This window comes from Baudoinia panamericana (assembly GCF_000338955.1).
Source record: "Baudoinia panamericana UAMH 10762 unplaced genomic scaffold BAUCOscaffold_5, whole genome shotgun sequence".
In the NCBI taxonomy this organism is placed as follows: Eukaryota; Fungi; Ascomycota; class Dothideomycetes; order Mycosphaerellales; family Teratosphaeriaceae; genus Baudoinia; species Baudoinia panamericana.
The window spans coordinates 1261959-1279508 of record NW_006911261.1 but is presented as its reverse complement, the minus strand read 5'-3'; the positions used below and the strand labels follow the sequence as shown (position 1 = coordinate 1279508).

The 17550-nt window shown below is 54.1% G+C and overlaps 9 protein-coding genes across 9 annotated transcripts; 3 read left to right on the top strand and 6 right to left on the bottom strand.

Annotated features, from left to right (window-relative positions):
* Nucleotides 1-1038: 1038 nt before the first annotated feature.
* On the bottom strand, nucleotides 1039-2005 carry BAUCODRAFT_68069 (uncharacterized protein; the record flags this gene model as incomplete). Its single annotated transcript, XM_007677210.1, has 2 exons — nucleotides 1039-1871; nucleotides 1936-2005. 2 exons carry the CDS (start codon nucleotides 2003-2005, stop codon nucleotides 1039-1041), a joined length of 903 nt encoding a protein of 300 aa, XP_007675400.1.
* Nucleotides 2006-2079: 74 nt separating this feature from the next.
* Nucleotides 2080-4023, bottom strand: BAUCODRAFT_454710 (uncharacterized protein). The gene has a single exon (XM_007677672.1). The coding sequence runs from the start codon at nucleotides 3630-3632 to the stop codon at nucleotides 2310-2312; it is 1323 nt and encodes a 440-aa protein (XP_007675862.1). The 5' UTR covers nucleotides 3633-4023; the 3' UTR covers nucleotides 2080-2309.
* A 391-nt stretch (nucleotides 4024-4414) lies between these two features.
* Nucleotides 4415-5942, top strand: BAUCODRAFT_23800 (uncharacterized protein; the record flags this gene model as incomplete). The annotated part of the gene is made up of 2 exons (XM_007676952.1): nucleotides 4415-5559; nucleotides 5612-5942. The coding sequence occupies 2 exons, from the start codon at nucleotides 4415-4417 to the stop codon at nucleotides 5940-5942; spliced, it is 1476 nt and encodes a 491-aa protein (XP_007675142.1).
* Nucleotides 5943-6269: 327 nt separating this feature from the next.
* BAUCODRAFT_121963 (uncharacterized protein) lies at nucleotides 6270-7475 on the top strand (the record flags this gene model as incomplete). The annotated part of the gene is made up of 4 exons (XM_007677671.1): nucleotides 6270-6286; nucleotides 6335-6798; nucleotides 6852-7139; nucleotides 7204-7475. 4 exons carry the CDS (start codon nucleotides 6270-6272, stop codon nucleotides 7473-7475), a joined length of 1041 nt encoding a protein of 346 aa, XP_007675861.1.
* Nucleotides 7476-7585: 110 nt separating this feature from the next.
* On the bottom strand, nucleotides 7586-9532 carry BAUCODRAFT_130645 (uncharacterized protein; the record flags this gene model as incomplete). The annotated part of the gene is made up of 4 exons (XM_007677670.1): nucleotides 8931-9532; nucleotides 8853-8860; nucleotides 8758-8795; nucleotides 7586-8681 (listed from the first exon to the last, which is right to left on the bottom strand). The coding sequence occupies exons 1-4, from the start codon at nucleotides 9454-9456 to the stop codon at nucleotides 7586-7588; spliced, it is 1668 nt and encodes a 555-aa protein (XP_007675860.1). The 5' UTR covers nucleotides 9457-9532.
* A 554-nt stretch (nucleotides 9533-10086) lies between these two features.
* On the top strand, nucleotides 10087-11998 carry BAUCODRAFT_69027 (uncharacterized protein; the record flags this gene model as incomplete). Its single annotated transcript, XM_007677292.1, has 9 exons — nucleotides 10087-10223; nucleotides 10288-10330; nucleotides 10367-10475; nucleotides 10528-10818; nucleotides 10884-10970; nucleotides 11045-11211; nucleotides 11265-11515; nucleotides 11570-11707; nucleotides 11761-11998. The coding sequence occupies 9 exons, from the start codon at nucleotides 10087-10089 to the stop codon at nucleotides 11996-11998; spliced, it is 1461 nt and encodes a 486-aa protein (XP_007675482.1).
* Nucleotides 11940-13466, bottom strand: BAUCODRAFT_33235 (uncharacterized protein). Its single transcript, XM_007677089.1, has one exon. The coding sequence runs from the start codon at nucleotides 13295-13297 to the stop codon at nucleotides 12254-12256; it is 1044 nt and encodes a 347-aa protein (XP_007675279.1). The 5' UTR covers nucleotides 13298-13466; the 3' UTR covers nucleotides 11940-12253.
* A 237-nt stretch (nucleotides 13467-13703) lies between these two features.
* BAUCODRAFT_147588 (uncharacterized protein) lies at nucleotides 13704-14457 on the bottom strand (the record flags this gene model as incomplete). The annotated part of the gene is made up of 2 exons (XM_007677669.1): nucleotides 13704-13920; nucleotides 13979-14457. 2 exons carry the CDS (start codon nucleotides 14455-14457, stop codon nucleotides 13704-13706), a joined length of 696 nt encoding a protein of 231 aa, XP_007675859.1.
* Nucleotides 14458-15158: 701 nt separating this feature from the next.
* On the bottom strand, nucleotides 15159-17245 carry BAUCODRAFT_33234 (uncharacterized protein). The gene is made up of 2 exons (XM_007677088.1): nucleotides 16936-17245; nucleotides 15159-16838 (listed from the first exon to the last, which is right to left on the bottom strand). The coding sequence occupies exons 1-2, from the start codon at nucleotides 16967-16969 to the stop codon at nucleotides 15415-15417; spliced, it is 1458 nt and encodes a 485-aa protein (XP_007675278.1). The 5' UTR covers nucleotides 16970-17245; the 3' UTR covers nucleotides 15159-15414.
* Nucleotides 17246-17550: the final 305 nt, after the last annotated feature.

The window sequence follows — 17550 nt, the reverse complement described above, 5'->3', positions numbered from 1 at the left end:
AGGAGCGTAGAGATGCGGTGTGAGAGAGACATTAATGTCTCAAACTCCTGACCACACCTCTTCTCGCGAGCCTCCTAGCGAGGTGGTTCGGTTACTCACATAGTCCTTCAAACCCTCCACGTCCTTCGCCTCTCTTTGTGCCAGGCCATCTTTGCTAGCCGCCTTCTCTCTCGTCGCGGATGCAGCTGAGGACTGCCGCCTTGACATCAGGCTCCTCTGATCCAGCCTACCACTGGTATTGCTTGCCTTGCTTGCCGCCCCTCTTGCCTTAGGAGCTTGCTGTAACCGGGTGGGCACCCCATTCTGCAGCGGTGCTTTTGCGGGCGTGCCATTCCTGGTCGATGTAGCCGATGTTGGACGCTTGACTGACGCCGCAGAGTCCGGACGTCTTGTGATCGTTGACGGTCGACTGCTCACTTTCTGCTGCGACTGATTCCGCGTAGGGAATGGAGGAGAAGGCAGAGGTGGCATTGCTGCCGTGACCGAGGCGGTAGTTGTTATTGCCAGGCGCGGCGGTGAGATACAGGTGTGTTGGTGATTGGGTATTGCGTCAAAAGCCTCTCCGACATCCCCATTGCAGCCCTAGTGGCCCAGAGTTTCTGCTCTAAGCACTGCGACTCGAGAACGAGGGCAGGGACGAGGGAGCACGCGAGCTCGCCGTGCCTTGCGTTCTACGATTCCGTCTCCTGGTAGTGGCGCTCGGAACCGATCACGTATAGCTTATGTAGCACTCCTCGCCATCGATGAGACGTCATATGTCTCAAAGATCACGCTGGCCGTTGCAGAGTTGTAAACGTGGAACACGCATGTGTACAATGCTGTATGTACCCGCGTTACAGGGCGCGCTTAGCTTCAGCGGAAATGCGGGGATGTGAAGCTGCAAACTTCATCAAGGCACAGCATGAACGATGATTCATGACAGTGATAAGGGAGACATGACTCTTCGATCATCTACCTCGTACTGTCTGCACGCCTCAGCGCCTTGCTAAGCTTCAGTAGCCCTCCATCTCCAGCATACCATGACCGCATGCGAACACTTTACCGACCGCCCACGACGTTGAGTACGCCACCATCCACCGCAATGATTTCGCCATTGACGTACTCGCACTTAGCCAGATAAAGCACAGTCATACCCATCTCCTCCTCCTTACCACCTCGCATCAACGGCACATGTCCCTTCTCTTGCACCTTCTCCGCCGGCAGCTCAGACTTCTGCTTGTCGTCCGAACTCTTTGCCGTCATCTCGCTTGGGAAGTAGCCCGGCGCAATGCTGTTCACTCTGATCCCCGCTCTCTGGAACTCCGCAGACATCAGTTTCGTCAAGTGTACGGTGGCACCTTTGGCAGCGTTGTAAGCGAAATGGCCCTGCGCGTGCCTCATCATGCCGGACATGGATGACGTGGTGATGACGCTGGGTGCGAACCGCGGTAATGGTCCGTTCGGCTCGATTGCAGCCTGGAGCAGAGGCAGGAAGGCGACGGTTGTGAAGTACACACTCGTGACGTCCACCTTGTAGGTGTCGTTCCATTCTTCCACACTCTCGTTCTCCCATAGCTTCTTCTTGAGGTCACCTGCGTCCTCTTCATCCGGTACTGTCTTCGGTCCGCCTACACCAGCGTTGCACATCAAGAGGTGGATGAACTTTTCCTTGCTCTGTATTTCCTTGACGAGCTTTTCCAGGTCATCCTTCTTCGTCACATCGCAAGGGCCTGCAGGAATGATCTGGCCACCCTTGACATCGGAACCTTCAGCCGGATGATGGGACTTTGCTGCGTTTTCGAGAGCTTCCATCCGTCGACCGGTAATGTAAACCTTGGCTCCATTGGCCGCGAGTGCCTGGCTGGCCATAAGACCAATGCCTGTACCACCGCCTGCATACTGTCAGCATAAAGACTTTGCTCCAGTGTGGTGACAGACGCCAAAGATCTCACTGACCGGTCACGACACACACATAACCTTCGAGTGAGAAGAGCTTGTGAGCGTGGAATTCATGCGTTTCCGCCATCTTGAAATATGCTGTATGTATTGCTTGGTCCACGCAAATGAAGTTGTTCGTAATGTTGCTTGCGTGAAACTTGGTGGATTTGTTGAGTTGTCCGAAGTCGAAATTGCTGGTGAACGTGCTGCTAAGTACTGATCGACCGCGGGCAGATCTCTGCAGATGGCTAAGTGACGTAGGGCTGACGGTGGGGTATGTGAGGTACGCGACTCTGACACCACTCACGTGACCATAATGTTATTGACCCTCCTTTTCACTCCTTTTTGTGGCCACCATATTGAAGCCACGGCGAAGAAGCAGGTAGACCCTTTCAGTCAAGCTTCCAATGCTGCGCAAAACCATCCTCTTGCCCTTTGCCAAGGTATAGCTCCACACTATACAATGCCATCGTGCCGGCCAAGTTCGCCCATCTCGAAATGTTACCGCCACCGTGTCCACCCTGGCTTGTCCACCATTCACCCGGGTGGTCAGCGCTCGCCGATGCGAAGTGCTGCATAAGCAGACTCGTGTAGACGGCAATGAGTATGCTCGGGTTGAAGTAGGAAACCAAGCCCATGAAGGTTGACACGCCTTCGTGCTCCTCCAATGACGGGTCCTCGGAGAGTGCGCGAGCGCCTGACTCTCGAACGGCAGGAATGATCCTCGCGGCAGCGTAGAAGACCATAAGTCGATAAAGAAGGCTGATGATCACTGACGGCGTTACCGTACGAACAGCTGCCACCACGAAGCCGAAAGCATTGTGTAGCGTACTCGGCAAGCTTGAAAGTGCTTGCAATAAGGTCGTGTAGCTTGCCATGAGTATTGGCGGCAGTGGCGGAAAGTCTGGTGCAGCTGCTTGCGCCGCCGCCGCTTCGATTGGATGACTTGGTTGGTAGTCGGTGAAAATTTGGTAGATGCACAAAGTAATGTAGGCGAACAGCAGGCTGCTTTCGACGACGTTTCCGCGCCCGCTACCGATACCCCAGGCACACAGAAAGAAGGCACAGGTAATAGCGATGCCGATGAGGATGGCGTCTTGGCTGTCAATGCCTGGGAAGGTGCTGATCCGCCAGAGGAAGTAAACTGAACCGGAGATGATGCTTCCGCTGAGGACGAGTAGTCCAATCATCCAGCCATCGCCGCCATCGCTCGAGTTTACCAGATACCGCGTCACCTGGCCAGCAGCTTGGATGACGAGCAGGCTACAGAAGCCTTCCGCCAGTTGGAATACCGGCGTTGAGTAGCGGAGCAGCTTGTCCCAGCCCCCAACAAAAAAGCTCTCCAACATGCCTTCCCTGCCAAAGAACCACTCGTTAAAGCTCGGACTTGCATGCAGCGGTTTCGTTGCGTTATAGAACGCCCTCGTAACCCAGTTTGCGTCGTCCCCACTATCCACGCTGAATTTGTTCAAACTCCATATGAGCAACGTGGGTATCACCAAAGCTTGCAGCATGCCGAACAGCTGCACCGCTCTTCTGCGCCATGTTGATTGTTCCGGTGTCGCCAGTCGGAGACAGCTCAGAAGGAAGTAGTAGATGGCGAGGCTCAGACTGAACGCCAGTCCACAGGTCCGCCCACCAACATCGAATGCCAGCGGTATGGTGAAGACGATGGAGAAGAGGAAGAGAGCGCTGGTGAAGAACCGTAAGATCATTGCGAAAGTGTGGCCGGTTGATCAAAGCGATGCCATTGCGCGATGCCAAAGCACCAGATCTTATGTAGTCCAAGAGACCCTTGGGGAACGATGTGTTGGCGCGATGAGTCCGAGTCCGCGGCCCTAGTACGTGCTGGCGGACTTGGGCTTGGCAGGTACAGACCGTTCGATATGGCAATTGACCGCTCCTGCCTGTTGCGGCGCGACTCCACTTCGTTTGCTACGGTCCCAGGGCTAACCAGAGCCTACGGACAGTTGAGACGCAGCGGTGTGTGTCGAAATCGTGGCAGTCTACAGAACGAAGCCAAGGGTAATATGGCCTAGCTTCACGGAAGCTACGGCTGGTGTCGCGTGCAGGTTTTCAGTGGCAGCGTCCCGCACCTGCAGCAAAGGTCTCTCCAGTCACCATCCACGCCCAAGCGTCCAGCCGATATGTAGATGACCGATTCGGTAGTGCTTGGGGTGGGAGGAGCGGTGTTTCTACGCGGTACGCAGACCGATCGTGGTCGATCAGAAAGCAAAGGGCAGTTCATGCCAGCTTTCACGTGCGAATACGGGTCAGAACTCAGTTCCACGTGCGGTTGCTGCCTTAGGCGGAGGTCCTGAAAAGCACCCCGCCGAATCCATTGGCGGGCAATTCGATGTGAGTCAAAACAACACATCTGTATAGGTTCGATCACACGTTCGCTACGCCTCTCTTCCGTAGTCCCACTCAAAATCTAATTAGAAGCATTGGTCCTGGAAATTAGTGCATACCGTCAAGTCGCAGCAACACCGCCATCATGCTGGACGTCAACGACTTCATTAAGGAACGCGGTGGTGACCCAGCAAAAATCAAGGAGTCGCAACGCCGGCGATATGCCCCCGAACAGGTCGTGGACGAGGTGATAGAAATGTTCGAGGATCACCGAAAAACCCAGTATGCTGCGGCAACGGAAATGGGTGCCAAGATCAACAAGGTGCAGAAAGACATTGGTTTAAACAAGAAGAACAAGGGCGATCCGGAGGAGTTCAAGAAGCTTATGGAGGAGAAGGACAGGTTGGCGGAAGAGAAGAAGCAGCTAGAGGAGTCGGCGCAACAGAAACACACTGCGCTGCTCAGAAAGGTGAAGACAATAGGCAATTATGTGCACGAGTCAGTACCCGTCAACGATAACGAGGACCACAATGCAGTAATCAGAAAATGGGAGCCGGAAGGTGTGGCTGTGGAGAAGAAGGACTGTCTATCACACCACGAAGTCTTGACGCGGTTAGACGGTTACGACCCGGAGCGAGGAGTCAAGATTGTAGGCCACAGGGGCTACTGCTTGACCGAGTACGGCTTCTTCCTCAATCGCGCATTACAAAGCTACGGCATGGACTTCCTCTTCGAGCGGAAATATAAACCCAATCAACCGCCTTTCTTCATGCTGCGGGAAGCTATGGCGAAGACGGCGCAACTCGAGCAATTCGACGAGGAGTTGTACAAGGTGACGGAGAAAGAGAACGATCCGGCAAGCGACAAGTACCTCATTGCGACATCAGAGCAGCCCATCTCGGCACTACACGAGGGCGAGTGGCTTAATGCAACAGACCTGCCCATCAAGTACGCCGGCTTCTCGACCTGCTTCCGGAAAGAGGCTGGCTCGCATGGCAAAGATGCGTGGGGTATCTTTCGAGTCCATCAGTTTGAGAAGATAGAGCAGTTTGTATTCTGCAAGCCAGAAGATAGCTGGAATCACTTTGATGAGATGATTGCGACTAGCGAGGCGTTCTACAAGACATTGAACATTCCGTATCGGGTTGTAGCAATAGTTTCGGGTGCACTAAACAATGCGGCGTCGAAAAAGTATGATCTGGAGGCGTGGTTTCCGTTCCAGGGCGAGTACAAGGAATTGGTGTCGTGTTCGAATTGCACGGATTACCAGACGCGCGAGCTTGAGATACGGTGCGTTTGGCGGTCTGCGCGTTCGTTCGATCCCTTACTGATAGTTCCGCAGATTCGGCCAGAAGAAACAAACTGACGCCTCGTTCCAAAAGTCATACGTCCATGCATTGAACTCAACACTCTGCGCTACGGAGCGAGCTCTGTGTTGTGTGCTCGAGAATTACCAGACAGAAGACGGTATTGTTGTGCCGGAAGTGCTCCGAAAGTACATACCAGGCCAGCCAGAGTTCTTACCTTTTACAAAGGAGCTACCGAAGGACAGCACCTCGCTTAAGGCGAAAGGCAAAGCTGATATGCCCAAGGGTGGTGGCACGCCGAAGCTGCCGAAGGAGGGTGAGGTGGTTGAGCGACCGAAGCATAAGAAAGAGGAGCAGCTTTCGTGAGCGCGCTGTGGGAGCTGAGTCAAAAGACGAACGTTGGCATCTGCGATGGCCGAGCTCGCTATCGTCATTCCGCCGAAGGTAGCATTGTGGTGCAGGATATGTGGCCAATGCCAAAGCCACCGGCGCACACGTGACGTTTGCCTTAGGCAGCTCCGCGCATCGCAAACCTCAGTTCGCCACGTCGACGCGCAAACAGAACGTTCGACAAGACCAGGTGGCCTTAATCAGCGCACTTCTATGTAGTCCATTAGCTTCTCTCGTCAGCAGTAGACGAGAGACTCAAACATACTAACGAGAGACTCAAACTCGGCAATCGAGCCAGCCAAAATGCATCTCGTCAGCCTGTCACTGGCACTTCTCTCTTCACTACTCATGCCTACCTCTGCTGCCAGTAATGACAGGGTCTTGCTTTCGAAAGTCAAGAGTCTTACCCTCCGAACTGACGAGTGGACCTCCCATCGCCGCGTCGAAGCTATACCGCAACTAACGTGCGTCGGCGGGGGTGCCTGCAGCCTCTACAATGTGGACGTCATGCGATGCGAGAATTCCGGCTCCGGCTTCGACAACGAGGACATCCAATGGACTTGCAAGGCATCATTACCTCCCGAGTTCAAGCTCGGCAGCACGGACGTGATTTGCGAGGGTTACAATTCGCCAGACGACCCGTACGTGTTGAAGGGAAGCTGTGGGGTGGAGTATAGGCTTGTCCTCACAGACTTGGGAGAGGAAAAGTATGGGAAGGGAAGATCGTCATCGAGGCGTCCTAAGAACGACGAAGACTACGAATTCTTTGGCCGGAAGGGCGCCACGTATGCTAATATGTTCTTCAATGTGCTATTCTGGGGTGTGTTTCTATGTAAGTCTGCGCTACGGGTCTAGGATCGATAATATACGCTAACAGTCACGCAGTGGTGGTCGGCATATTCGTCTATCGCATCTTTATTGAGCCGAATCTTCACCGACGACCCGGTGGCAATGGTCCTCTGGGCTGGCTCGGTGGTGGCGGAGGTGGTGGATGCGGTGGCGGTGGCGGTCCGAGTGATGACAATGATGATCCACCGCCGCCGTACATGCCGAGGGCGCCGAAGTCAGCGTCTTCGTATCGTGCTAATCGTGCGCCAACGACCAATTTCCAGTCATCGACGCAAGGAACAAACAACGCTTGGCGGCCTGGTTTCTGGACTGGTGCTGCAGCCGGTAAGCCTGCTTTTAGATGGCGTTTCTGGAGAACCCTGAAATGCTGACCACGGTGTGCGTATAGGTGCTGCAGGAAGCTATGCAGCAAACTCATGGATGAACAGTCGGAACGCCCAGCGTTCGGCGGCTGATAGGGTGCTCAACAGCTACCCATCAGACGCAGAACCCGGTCCGTCCAGGCGTCCACCCCCGTCTCCAAGCTGGTTTGATTCGACGCCCCGAGGCGGGAGCGGTTCGTACTATGGCGGCGGACCCTCTAACTTTGGGGGCAGCTTTCCGCCGCCGAGCAGCAGTAGGAATGAGTCCACCGGTTTTGGCGGGACGCGACGTAGGTAGGCGGACCTCCGATCTCGCCTCTCAGGTCTTTGTTGGATAAGGCCGATCACGATCAGCCCCTCGAGGGCTGCTTCGATTACGCTGGGGGTTTGCTTCGGCACAGTTGGCCATCATTGACCCTCCGTATTGGTCGCCTTGCGCTCGCTCATCTGTTCGATACCGGTGCGTGTTTCGGTGTGCTCCTGGCTCAGATCTTGCTGTCGGATAAGCAGCCCGGCAACCAGCCCAACGGCCGCAATGCAAGTGTACATTATCCACATGGATTGAAGACTGGTTGCGAACGCCTTCTGGACTGCGAAACGCTGAGCGGCATCCGCCAGAGTACGCACAAGCTCAGTGTTCGCAGCAGCTTGGCCTCCGGTCAGCTTCTGTACTAGAGTTGCGTCCAAGCCTGCCGAGCGAAGAGCGCTGGCTTGCTTGACCATGCCATTCTGGAAGACGACTCCGCCAACAACGATGGATGTCGAAGTTGCAATGTTCCGGAGAAAGCCAAAAGTGGCCGTTGCCATGGATGTGTCCCCTTGAGAGACCGTGTTCTGGATAGAGATGATGGGCGCTTCGAACAACAGTCCGCAGCCACTGCCCTCGACTAACATGAAGCCCACGAGCATTGCTATGGACGTGTTGACGCCAAAGTTGATGTATAAGCCTGTGCCAACGGTCATAATAAGAAGGCCCACCCAAATTAGCTCACGATAACGGCCAGTCCTATGCATGAAAATCCCGCTGAAAATGCCAAACGCTGCCTCAGAGACGGTGATGGGCAGTATCAACAGGCCACTTCTGAGTGGAGACGCCGCTTTTACCGACTGGAAATATAGCGGCATATAGTACTCTGCCGCAATGAAGCACATCCCCTGGGACAAACCAACTATGAAGGCTCCAGCATTAGACCGGTTGTTGAACACGCTTAGAGGCATTAGTGGGAACTTAGCGAGCCGCTTCTCGCTGAAAAGGAAACACCCAACCATTGCCGTACCGAACACGATCAGGCAGATGACCTTCGGGCTACTCCATGGGAAAAAGACACCGCCGAAGTCCAGGCCTAGGAGCAGCATGAGCGTAACGGCAAGCATCGATACCAGTCCGAACCAGTCAATGGCACCAATGCCGTCGGAAAACTTCGTCCGTGGATTATGAACATCTAAGAACAGCAGAAGAAGCAAGAAGGACACGGCCGCAAACGGCAAGTTGACGTAGAAGCACCTAGCAAGCGAAGGTTAGGACCGTTAGCATTATGTTAGACAGAGTGAAAAGGTATTAAGGCCTTCAAATTACGCACCACCGCCAGGACACAAGTTCCGTGAATGCGCCGCCAACCTGCAGATTTTGTAGCATTAGTATCGATCCCTAATTAAGCAATCGTATGCCACTCACCAAAGGCCCTGCGAGCACGATGCTATCGTCAGCAGAGCTTCAAGCGGCAGGTAAGGTGTACGCGCTTCCGCCACGTACCTGCTCCTCCGGCGATAGCCCAAATGACTTCCGTAAGGCCAAGGTAGAGTACCCGACTTCTCATACTGAACATATCGGAGATGGTGATCAAAACCAGTTGCATCAACCCGCCTGCTGCAGTTCCTTGTAATGCTCGACCAGCAATCAGCATGCTGATATTGACGCTCAATGCCGCGAAGATACTGGCTGCAGCAAATACCACAACAGCTGTCAGCACAACAGGTTTACGACCCCAAATGTCGGAACACTTGGCCCAGATAGGGCCAGCTGCCGCGCCAGCAAGAATGTATGCTGCAGCGATCCAGACGTAAGCGCTTCCCGAGTTAAAATGAGCGGAGATGGTTGGGATTGCGGTGGCCATAATCGTAGCGTCAAGGGCGGCAAGGAACAGTGCGAGATACAACCCAATGAGGATCGCCCACAGTCGCAGCTTTGTTCGAGGGTCACGCTCGGCGGCAATGTCTAGGCATTCCATGGGTTCTGCGGATGCGCTTTGATGAACTTCTGTTGGGGAGGGTGAATCCATCGTAGTGGTGTTAACTAAATTGCACAGTTGTAATCAATGTTCGACTGTCGATGCTACAAGCTGAAAATAAAGAAACTGCATAGAGGAGGAGAGCATGAGAAGGTGTAGATGTATCCATCCTGTCTTGCTGGACTCCGAACTCCGCCAGGCAGCAACATCGGGCAGCGCCGAAGAGCGTGCGGCTTCACAAGGCGCTTCTCGAGATAGCGATGCTTGCCTGCCCTTCAGTCGCAACAGGCCCATCTACTGCACACCGGTGTATGAAGCTATAGCATGTTATCGCCGTCGGGGGTGCCTAGGAATAGGTGCTCAGCTGCGATGGGCCGAACACGTGGTCCGCAACTTCTCAGCCCCCACGGCCACCTAGCGAAGCATGCAGGTTATTGCAAATCACCTTGCACCGACAATCCACCGATCGGCACTCTCACATCTTCTCGTGTGCATACTCTGCATGGTGTGAGATGGGGCCAAGACTGGGCAGACAGCAGCCAAGGGCGGGTCAAGCCAGCCGTGTCACTCCTTCAGCTATATAACAGCACCGATAGTATTCTATCTCGTCCTGTAGGCTTTCCTTGAGTGACCCCGACCTATAGAGCAGTATCTACCTGAGCACCCAGCACTGACAGACCAATGGACGAAGCTTACGAGTTCTTGTCGAAGGCTGGTGTTGCTGCCACAAGCGCATCGAAAAGCATCAAATGGGAACAGCTGAAGGGAAGAATTGATTGGCATCTTGTACCTTTAATGCTCTGCGTGTACACTCTCACGTACGCTTGCATCTATTATACCCTTGCGTCTCACTCTGGGCTAATAATGGCATTCGGCCTCCAGCTTCCTCGACAAAGTCATATACAATGTCAGGCGAATGGTTGTAGTTTGACCAATTTTACGCGGCTGATGATGCTCACAGTATGCCGCTGTCATGGGTTTGGCGGCTGACACGCATTTGACTGGCAACGACTTCTCGAATGGCACCACCTATATGTTCCTTGCTCAGCTGATTGCGCAAGCACCTAATGGTAGGCCCTTGTTCGTGTCGAACATGGTCATTCTCCACTGATTCCGACGCAGGTTTCATTCTCAACAAGTTCCCTGCTGGAAAATGGCTGGGCTTCAATGTGGCCGGATGGGGCGTTGCTGTAGCCTGCATGGCGTCCGCGCACAGCTACAGCGGAGTTGTGACTTCTCGGGTATTCCTAGGTATTTTTGAGGCAGCTGTCGCCCCATCCCTCGTAATAATCATCAGTCAATGGTACACGAAGCCCGAGCAGACGTCACGGAATGCAGTGTGGTACCTTGGCCTGGGATGCGGACAGATTATTGGTGGGCTCTTGTCTTACGCTTTCCAGCATGTACACCACGGTGAGTGCAACAACGGGCCGATGACGAGGCCGAAACGGGTCTCTGACCTAGTGTTGCCAATACAGCTGCCATCGATGGTTGGCGCATCATGTTCGTCATGATCGGTTGTATCAGCGTGGTAACTGGCGTCACGGTAGCTGCTTTCATCCCTGGTACGTGACGTTACGGCTAAGGTCTGAGCCTGTGGCCTACGTGTTGCTGGCGAATCGTACTGATCTTGGGCTAGACAGTCCTATGACAGCTCGATTCCTGTCCACGGAAGAGAAGGCTGCAGTATTGCAGCATGTCGCGGTCAACAAGACGGGCGTCGTGAATCGCAAGTTCAGTCTCCATCAGATCGGAGAGCTGCTGCTAGACCCGCAGCTCTGGCTCCTCGCTCTCATCACAATCTGCGTAAACTCACATATGACGATGCTTCGCAGCGACATGCGCTGATGCTACCATAGCTTTGCGAAACTAGCGGCGTGATCTCCACCTACAGTGCGACATTGCTCAGAAACGAGCATTTTTCGACGCAGCTATCCGCCCTACTGAACGTTCCAAGTGGTGCAGTCTCGATTCTTGCCGCGCTGCTCGGTGGCTTCGCCGTTCAGTACAGCTCCCATCGTTGGCTATGGATTGTCCTTTTAACCTGTCCGGCAATTATCGGAGCTGCTGTGATGTCCTTTGTGCATAGCAAAGCTGGTATACTTTCTGGGTAGGCAAAGGCACTCTCTCGGCACTGTCTGATTGGTGACTGACCCGACCTCAGCATTTATCTCGTTAATACTGATACTGCCACCCTTCCACTAATATACGCGTGGGCTGCGGCAAATGTTGCTGGCGCGACGAAGCGGCCAGTCACCCTGTCCTTCCTTTCTGGTTGCTTCGCTGTTGCGAACATGATCGGGTAAGTCTTCATGCTCTTGACCTTTCAGGCGCAAGCTCACATCTTGTCCTCAGACCGCAGACTTTCCGCGCAAAGGACGCTCCTCACTATCGACCAGCAAAGATCACCGTCCTTGCGACCTTAGCTGGGGGCGCCTTGTTAGCTTGTTGCCTTTTCGTGTACTATTACCTTGTGAATGGCATGCGAGAAAAGAAGCACCCCGTTGATCGATCCGAAACGGAATTATCGGAGAAGGACAAGTGGACCGGGGCTACAGACAAAAGTGATCTGTCCTTCAGATACGTCTACTAAAGCAAGTGTTTGGATGGCGACCAGTTGGAGCCTGCTAAATGAAGACTGTTACCAGTCTGTAGCCGAGGCCATCATTATGCTAGAGACTAGCTTGTGAGCGGGTCGCAGGTCGCTGCCCTTCGCCGGCTATGGCGGGTACAATGATATAGAACACGTACAGTCATGCATCGGTCGCAAAGCCCATAACACCTCGCTAATAGATCATATCAGCAGTCGCAAGGCACAAGGTAGCGGCATGCTGGAGAAGGAAACGACTCAACCAAGTCTCTGCCTTTTGCCGCCACCGCCAAAGCGCCGTTCGTCGGCTAACCTCTTCCGCTCGAGTTCTTCTCGCATTATCCGCTCAGCATTGCTCATCTTCTTCTCCGCAGGCGCAACAATAGCATCCTTCTTCCCAAGGAGAGGATTCCTCTTCATAAGCGGATTGCTTTGCTTTGCTTTTCCGGATAGCGATAATGACATCTTTGGCGCCGCTTGTGGTGGTTGCTCTTCCTCGGCCGGCACTTCGTCTTCGTTATGTGCATCATCTGCCACCGTTCCACGTTCCGCTGCTGCAGGTTCCGGTGGGTTTTCCACAGCGGAGAACACGTCAATCGCTACTGGCGCATCCGGTGCTCGCGGTTTGGCTGGGTTATCCGTCCTAGGCGCGACTTTACCACCTAAGCTTAGTGACACCTTGACAGGCTCCGCTTGAGTAACTTCTAATGGCTCTGCCGGCCTCTCGTTTTCGCTTCTCCCTGTCCTCGCCGCCGCTTCTTTCGCCTTCTTGATCTGTTGCTCAAGCAACCTTGACTCCATGCTCTCGTCTCCCTTTGCCAACTTCTCCTTTCTCTTGATGTCCTCTCTTCTCTGCACAGCCTCCGGTGAGTCATCCACCCATTGCACTTCAAGCCCTCTATCACCCTCTTCGACCCTACATATACCCTCCCGCCCCAGGTACTTCGCAAACTCCGTCAAGCTCGGCCATTTGGTAGCGTTCATATGGACATGCTCCTTGTCACGAATATACTCTTGATAGAAGCCATTCAAGCTGACCTTCTTCTCACCGTGACTGGTCTTCAGTAATTGCAAGAAGTCGCGCTTGAACTGGTTGGAGTAGTCATTGATGAACTTCTTCGGGTCTTCACCAACCAGTAGCATGGCGCGCACATGGCCTTCTGACATTGTATGCTGTTTGAAGCCATTCTCATCACGGCACTGCTTTGCGCAGATCTGGCAATACCAGCGAAGGCGCTGGAGGCCCTTGGCCTTCATCTTGTTCGCCAAGTGTTTCGTCGAACCTACCTCTGCTTTCGGCATCTTGGCGACGTTCCAGCGGTCACTATGGGAGAAGACGGGTGATGTGCTAAGGTATCGCGCTCACTGAGGCGGGCGCGAGCGTGTATATGTCTTGTCATGTAAGTTGTAATGGCTGAAGTTGAGGGTCAAGACCTCGAATGCTGAGTCATTATTTGGTTGATGGAGTAACACGGTATACACAGACTGCTATGGTCAAGCACAAATATTGACTGGCTATGTCACACGGCATACGATGGGAATCAACAGACGATGCTTAGAGCCGAGATACGGCTGAAATGGAGAATGTAAAGGAAATGAGCCGAATAGCCGCAAATAACGTGCAATACGAACAATAACAGCAACGGTATGCCCTCCTGAACGCCTTCGCTTGACAGCAGATCATTGGTACAACAGTTCAGGGCATCATTCACGGTGTATTCGGAGTATCGATGCCCTTCAGCAACGACAGATCAAACCCATGCCTTTGGTTCATGTGTATAAGAATACCGTGTCGCACACGATTGAGCTCGCACTCCATTTGCTGAATTCTGGCTTCTTGCTTTGTGTTGGTGTTCTTTAGACTATTGACTTCGGCTTCCAAGTCTGTGACGAGTCGCTTTTGCCGTGCCCTGTAGGCTCGTTGTCTGCGTGAACATTAGCTGTTGTACGAGCTGAGGTCCGGTTACGTGCTGGAAAACGGACGCTCGCTGGTTTTGCTCCTGTCGCCGCGTGCGCTTGTTGCTCGATATGATGAACGGGTAGAACTCCTGGGGTTGGTCGAATGGAGATTCGGGTAAGGAGGCTATGCTTGGAGTGGTGTGCGGAGACGGCGTCTCTGCTGTGTTGCTGGCGGAGGACGTTGCTCCCGGTGCACCGAGATCGTACACCAGAGGATGGCTCCAAGCCTCTATAAGTAGATCGTCGAATGTCGCTGGACGACCCTCAAGGGCCGGTTTGGAGTTGTTATTCGCAGTCTCCGGTAGCTGACCACTCCACTGTCCTTCAGTCCTCGTTCGTCCTCCCACAGGTCCAGCCACATCTTGCAGCCCTACAAGGGAGTCGCATTGTAAGATATCATCGCCTATCAATTGCAGGTCAAGGTCAAACCAAGCGTCGGTGACAACGGGAGTCAGCGTTTCCGTAAAGGCAGTCATCTGGTCTTTCGCCGCGGTTCTCAACATTATAGCATCTGTGAAGCAGAATCGTCCGACGAGGGTACATGGGTGGCGTGCGTATGTCTACCCTAGCTCACTCGCGGACTCCACGGATGAATGTCCTCGGTACCGAGCTTTGGGTAGCGCGAGTGGAAGGATGAAACCAACACCGGCCAGTCTGTTGATTGGCATCTTGGCCCTGCACGCCTCGAGACACCAGTGACGCAGATCGCGAGCTGCCTTGAGTCAGCTGCTGAGTGATGCAGCTGGCCTTGAGAACGTTGTTAGTCAATGCCAACGCGCAGAGAGTTCCAGCAAGGAAGGCAGTTAGAAGCCGGAGATGCGGATCATCTGTTATGCTCGGAAGGTATAAGAGCTTCGTCGAAAGCGCTTGGGCGTCTACCTGCGCTACTGCGACCTGGCGAGGCCACACTGTTACATCGTTCACAGTGGTTGTCCAGGTAGGTCTTGATTGCGATCCAGCAAGGTTGAACTTGAGCAGTGGCGTCAAGCAACAATGAGACCGGGACCGGTGTCCTATTGATTTCCAATGCGGCCAATGGAAAAACCGTGGCTTCTGAAATGCTCTTGCTTACACAAGACTGCATTCCTTGAACTAAGTCAAGCTATTGTAGGTAGCGCTGCAGGATCTACGTTCGCCTCCGCATTCGGAGGTCTCAATGTTGCGTCCCACAAGCCACTTGCCTGGACTAAAAGGCGGAGTCGGCGCGGAGAGTGGTAGACGGCCGTTGACGCGCTGTCAATCGGATAAATTCGCGATGCTGTAACAGCACCAAAGACGATAATGCCTAAGCTAAACGGGTGTGGGTATCTCTGTTTGTCCACTCCACGCCTCTAGGACAGTGCAAGACAGCAACCACGATGGACGTCAATGCCCGAACCACGTTCCGCACAAGTCCAATATTGGACTCGGTACCTTTAAGATGGGCAGTCCAGTAAGCTGGACCCATCTCACCATCAAACTCACAGCTCATCCCTACGCGCTGCATGCTCCCTACCACGTCCGTGAGACTCACCGTCCGCGTCCTCATCTTCCTCTTCTTCATCACCATCCCTCTCTTCCACTTCTCGCCATTCACTGCTGCGCCGACTTAGCGCACCACTAGTGCCCAGATGTCGACTGCCCGCGCCAGATAAAGGGCTACCGATACTGCCAGGGATACTATCATTCCTAGCATGACCGAGAGCACCGCTCCGCACACTACCCTCGTAGTTCCTAAGACTGCCGACGTCGCCCAGCTGGCTACGAGCATCATGCATGCTTCGAGCGTCGGCGTTGATCGATCTTGCGTCGTACTGTGAGCGCGCGTCCATGGTGATGCTGCGTAGACTCTTGGCATCCGCTGGGTCTTTTGCAGAGCGATAGTAGCTATTCCGCTCGCTGGCCAAAGCGGGTGCAGACACGCCTTGAGTGCTGTACACGCTCGCCCTCTCCGCAGATGCCAGACCACCGATAGACGGCCGGCTTTGGGCAGAAGAGTAGAAACCTCCCGTAGCACCCTCCATGTTGCCTGATAATACGCTTATGGGCAGGGACTCGCGACTACCACCCCAGACTGACCCGGGCGGGATCGCGCGTATGGACGCATCTGTGTCCATGCTTCGCCTCCTTCTTCGCTTAGAGGAGGATGCTAGAGTAAGAATGCTCGCGTCATCGGTCCAGAGGTTGTTGGCTGTTGCGGAGGAGTACGTGTTAGGCATAGCCTCGGACATGTGCCGTGGAATCGCCGAAGCAGTCATTGTCGTCGACGGCGCTGGTGATACCGGATATTGATGACTGAACATGACTGGGTTCGGATTGTTAAGGCTACCGTGGTGGTAGGTTGAGTGGTGGCCGGATGCGCTGTTCTGCAAGGCGTTGCCCGCGGATTGAGATTGTATCGTAGTGAGAGTTGTTGTCAAAGATCGCTCGCTTTGGTTCGGTGAGCTGAAATTGCTGTGAGCACCAGCACCGTCGACACTACTGAGGGCACCGCCGCGTGTTGTGCTAGTCGCTGCCTTGCTATGACCCGCATCGCTATGCACTGTGTCTGGGTTAGTAGCTAGAGTCGGAGCGGCACTCCGTTTACCGTTGCTCGGCTCCTCTTTCTCATCCGAGCTGTTCGGCGGTAATGAATTGTAGCTTCTGTCGTCATCTTGACCCTGCGAAGTAGGAGCGTAGAAGGAAAGTTGACCGTTGACGCTGCTTACTGGTGAATGTGGTCGCTGTGCGACATTCCTAGACTGTGGGTAGGGGTTGTTCTTGAAGGTGCCGGTGTGGGTCTGACTCTTTTTGTGCTTCGAGGCGCCTTTCTTCTTAGCGGTTCCGGGTTCGTCGCCGCTCTTGAAGTTGGCGATCTTCTTTACCCAGCTTGCGAACGGTTTCCGTTTCGGCTGACGGTCGGCAGCTGGACGGTGATCGTTAACAAAATACATCAGACCACACAACCCATCACTAGAGCTGTCTATGCTGCTAAGGCCAATTTGGCGAGGTATTGCACGAACCTTGGGACCGCAGCGCTACCTCAGTGGATGCCATGCTAGTTTGTCAGACCGTTACACAGGCTCAGATGCTTGCTGTTCGGACAAAGCGCAGGACGATCGAAGACGCAGTGATGCTGTCCTGGCCCAGCTAACGTGTTACGCGATCGCGAGCAGCGTAAGTGTTGCCTTCGATGCTAGTCGATTTGAGACCCGGGTGTTATACCGAGCTCCTTCAGCTAGCGATAAAAGGCTGTCGTGCTTGTAAGAAGGGAACTTATGCTGTTGCGGTTCGGGAGCAAGCCGCTCGCATCAGTAGTAAGTGCTCCCAGCCCGAAAAGCGCGAACGAATGATGCGTTGTCTGACGGTGTTGTTGACAGCCAAACTTCTGTGCATGGTCGAAGGGGGCCTCGGCTTACCCTTGGCGTCCAGCGGCGCTCGGGCCGTCGAACTGCCGCTCGGCTTCGGCAGGGCGGTTCCGTGCGGATAAAGCCATGCTGCATCTGTTGCTTCTAGCCCTCCGTATATGATCTTAATAACGAGAAACCACCAGCGTAGGCGCATGGCGTATTCACAACAACAGCGCCTGGAGTGATGACAGTGGCTGCGTCCTGAAGAATGGCGAGCCCTTAGACCGT

What these genes read in the sequence shown, in the direction of transcription:
- BAUCODRAFT_454710 (XM_007677672.1), bottom strand. Translation starts at nt 3,632, where the DNA reads ATGATCTTACGGTTCTTCACCAGCGCTCTCTTCCTCTTCTCCATCGTC.
- BAUCODRAFT_33235 (XM_007677089.1), bottom strand. Translation starts at nt 13,297, where the DNA reads ATGCCGAAAGCAGAGGTAGGTTCGACGAAACACTTGGCGAACAAGATG.
- BAUCODRAFT_33234 (XM_007677088.1), bottom strand. Translation starts at nt 16,969, where the DNA reads ATGGCATCCACTGAGGTAGCGCTGCGGTCCCAAG. An exon ending in GGTAGCGCTGCGGTCCCAAG is followed by an intron (nt 16,839 to 16,935) that starts GTTCGTGCAATA and finishes ATCACCGTCCAG; the next exon opens with CTGCCGACCGTCAGCCGAAA.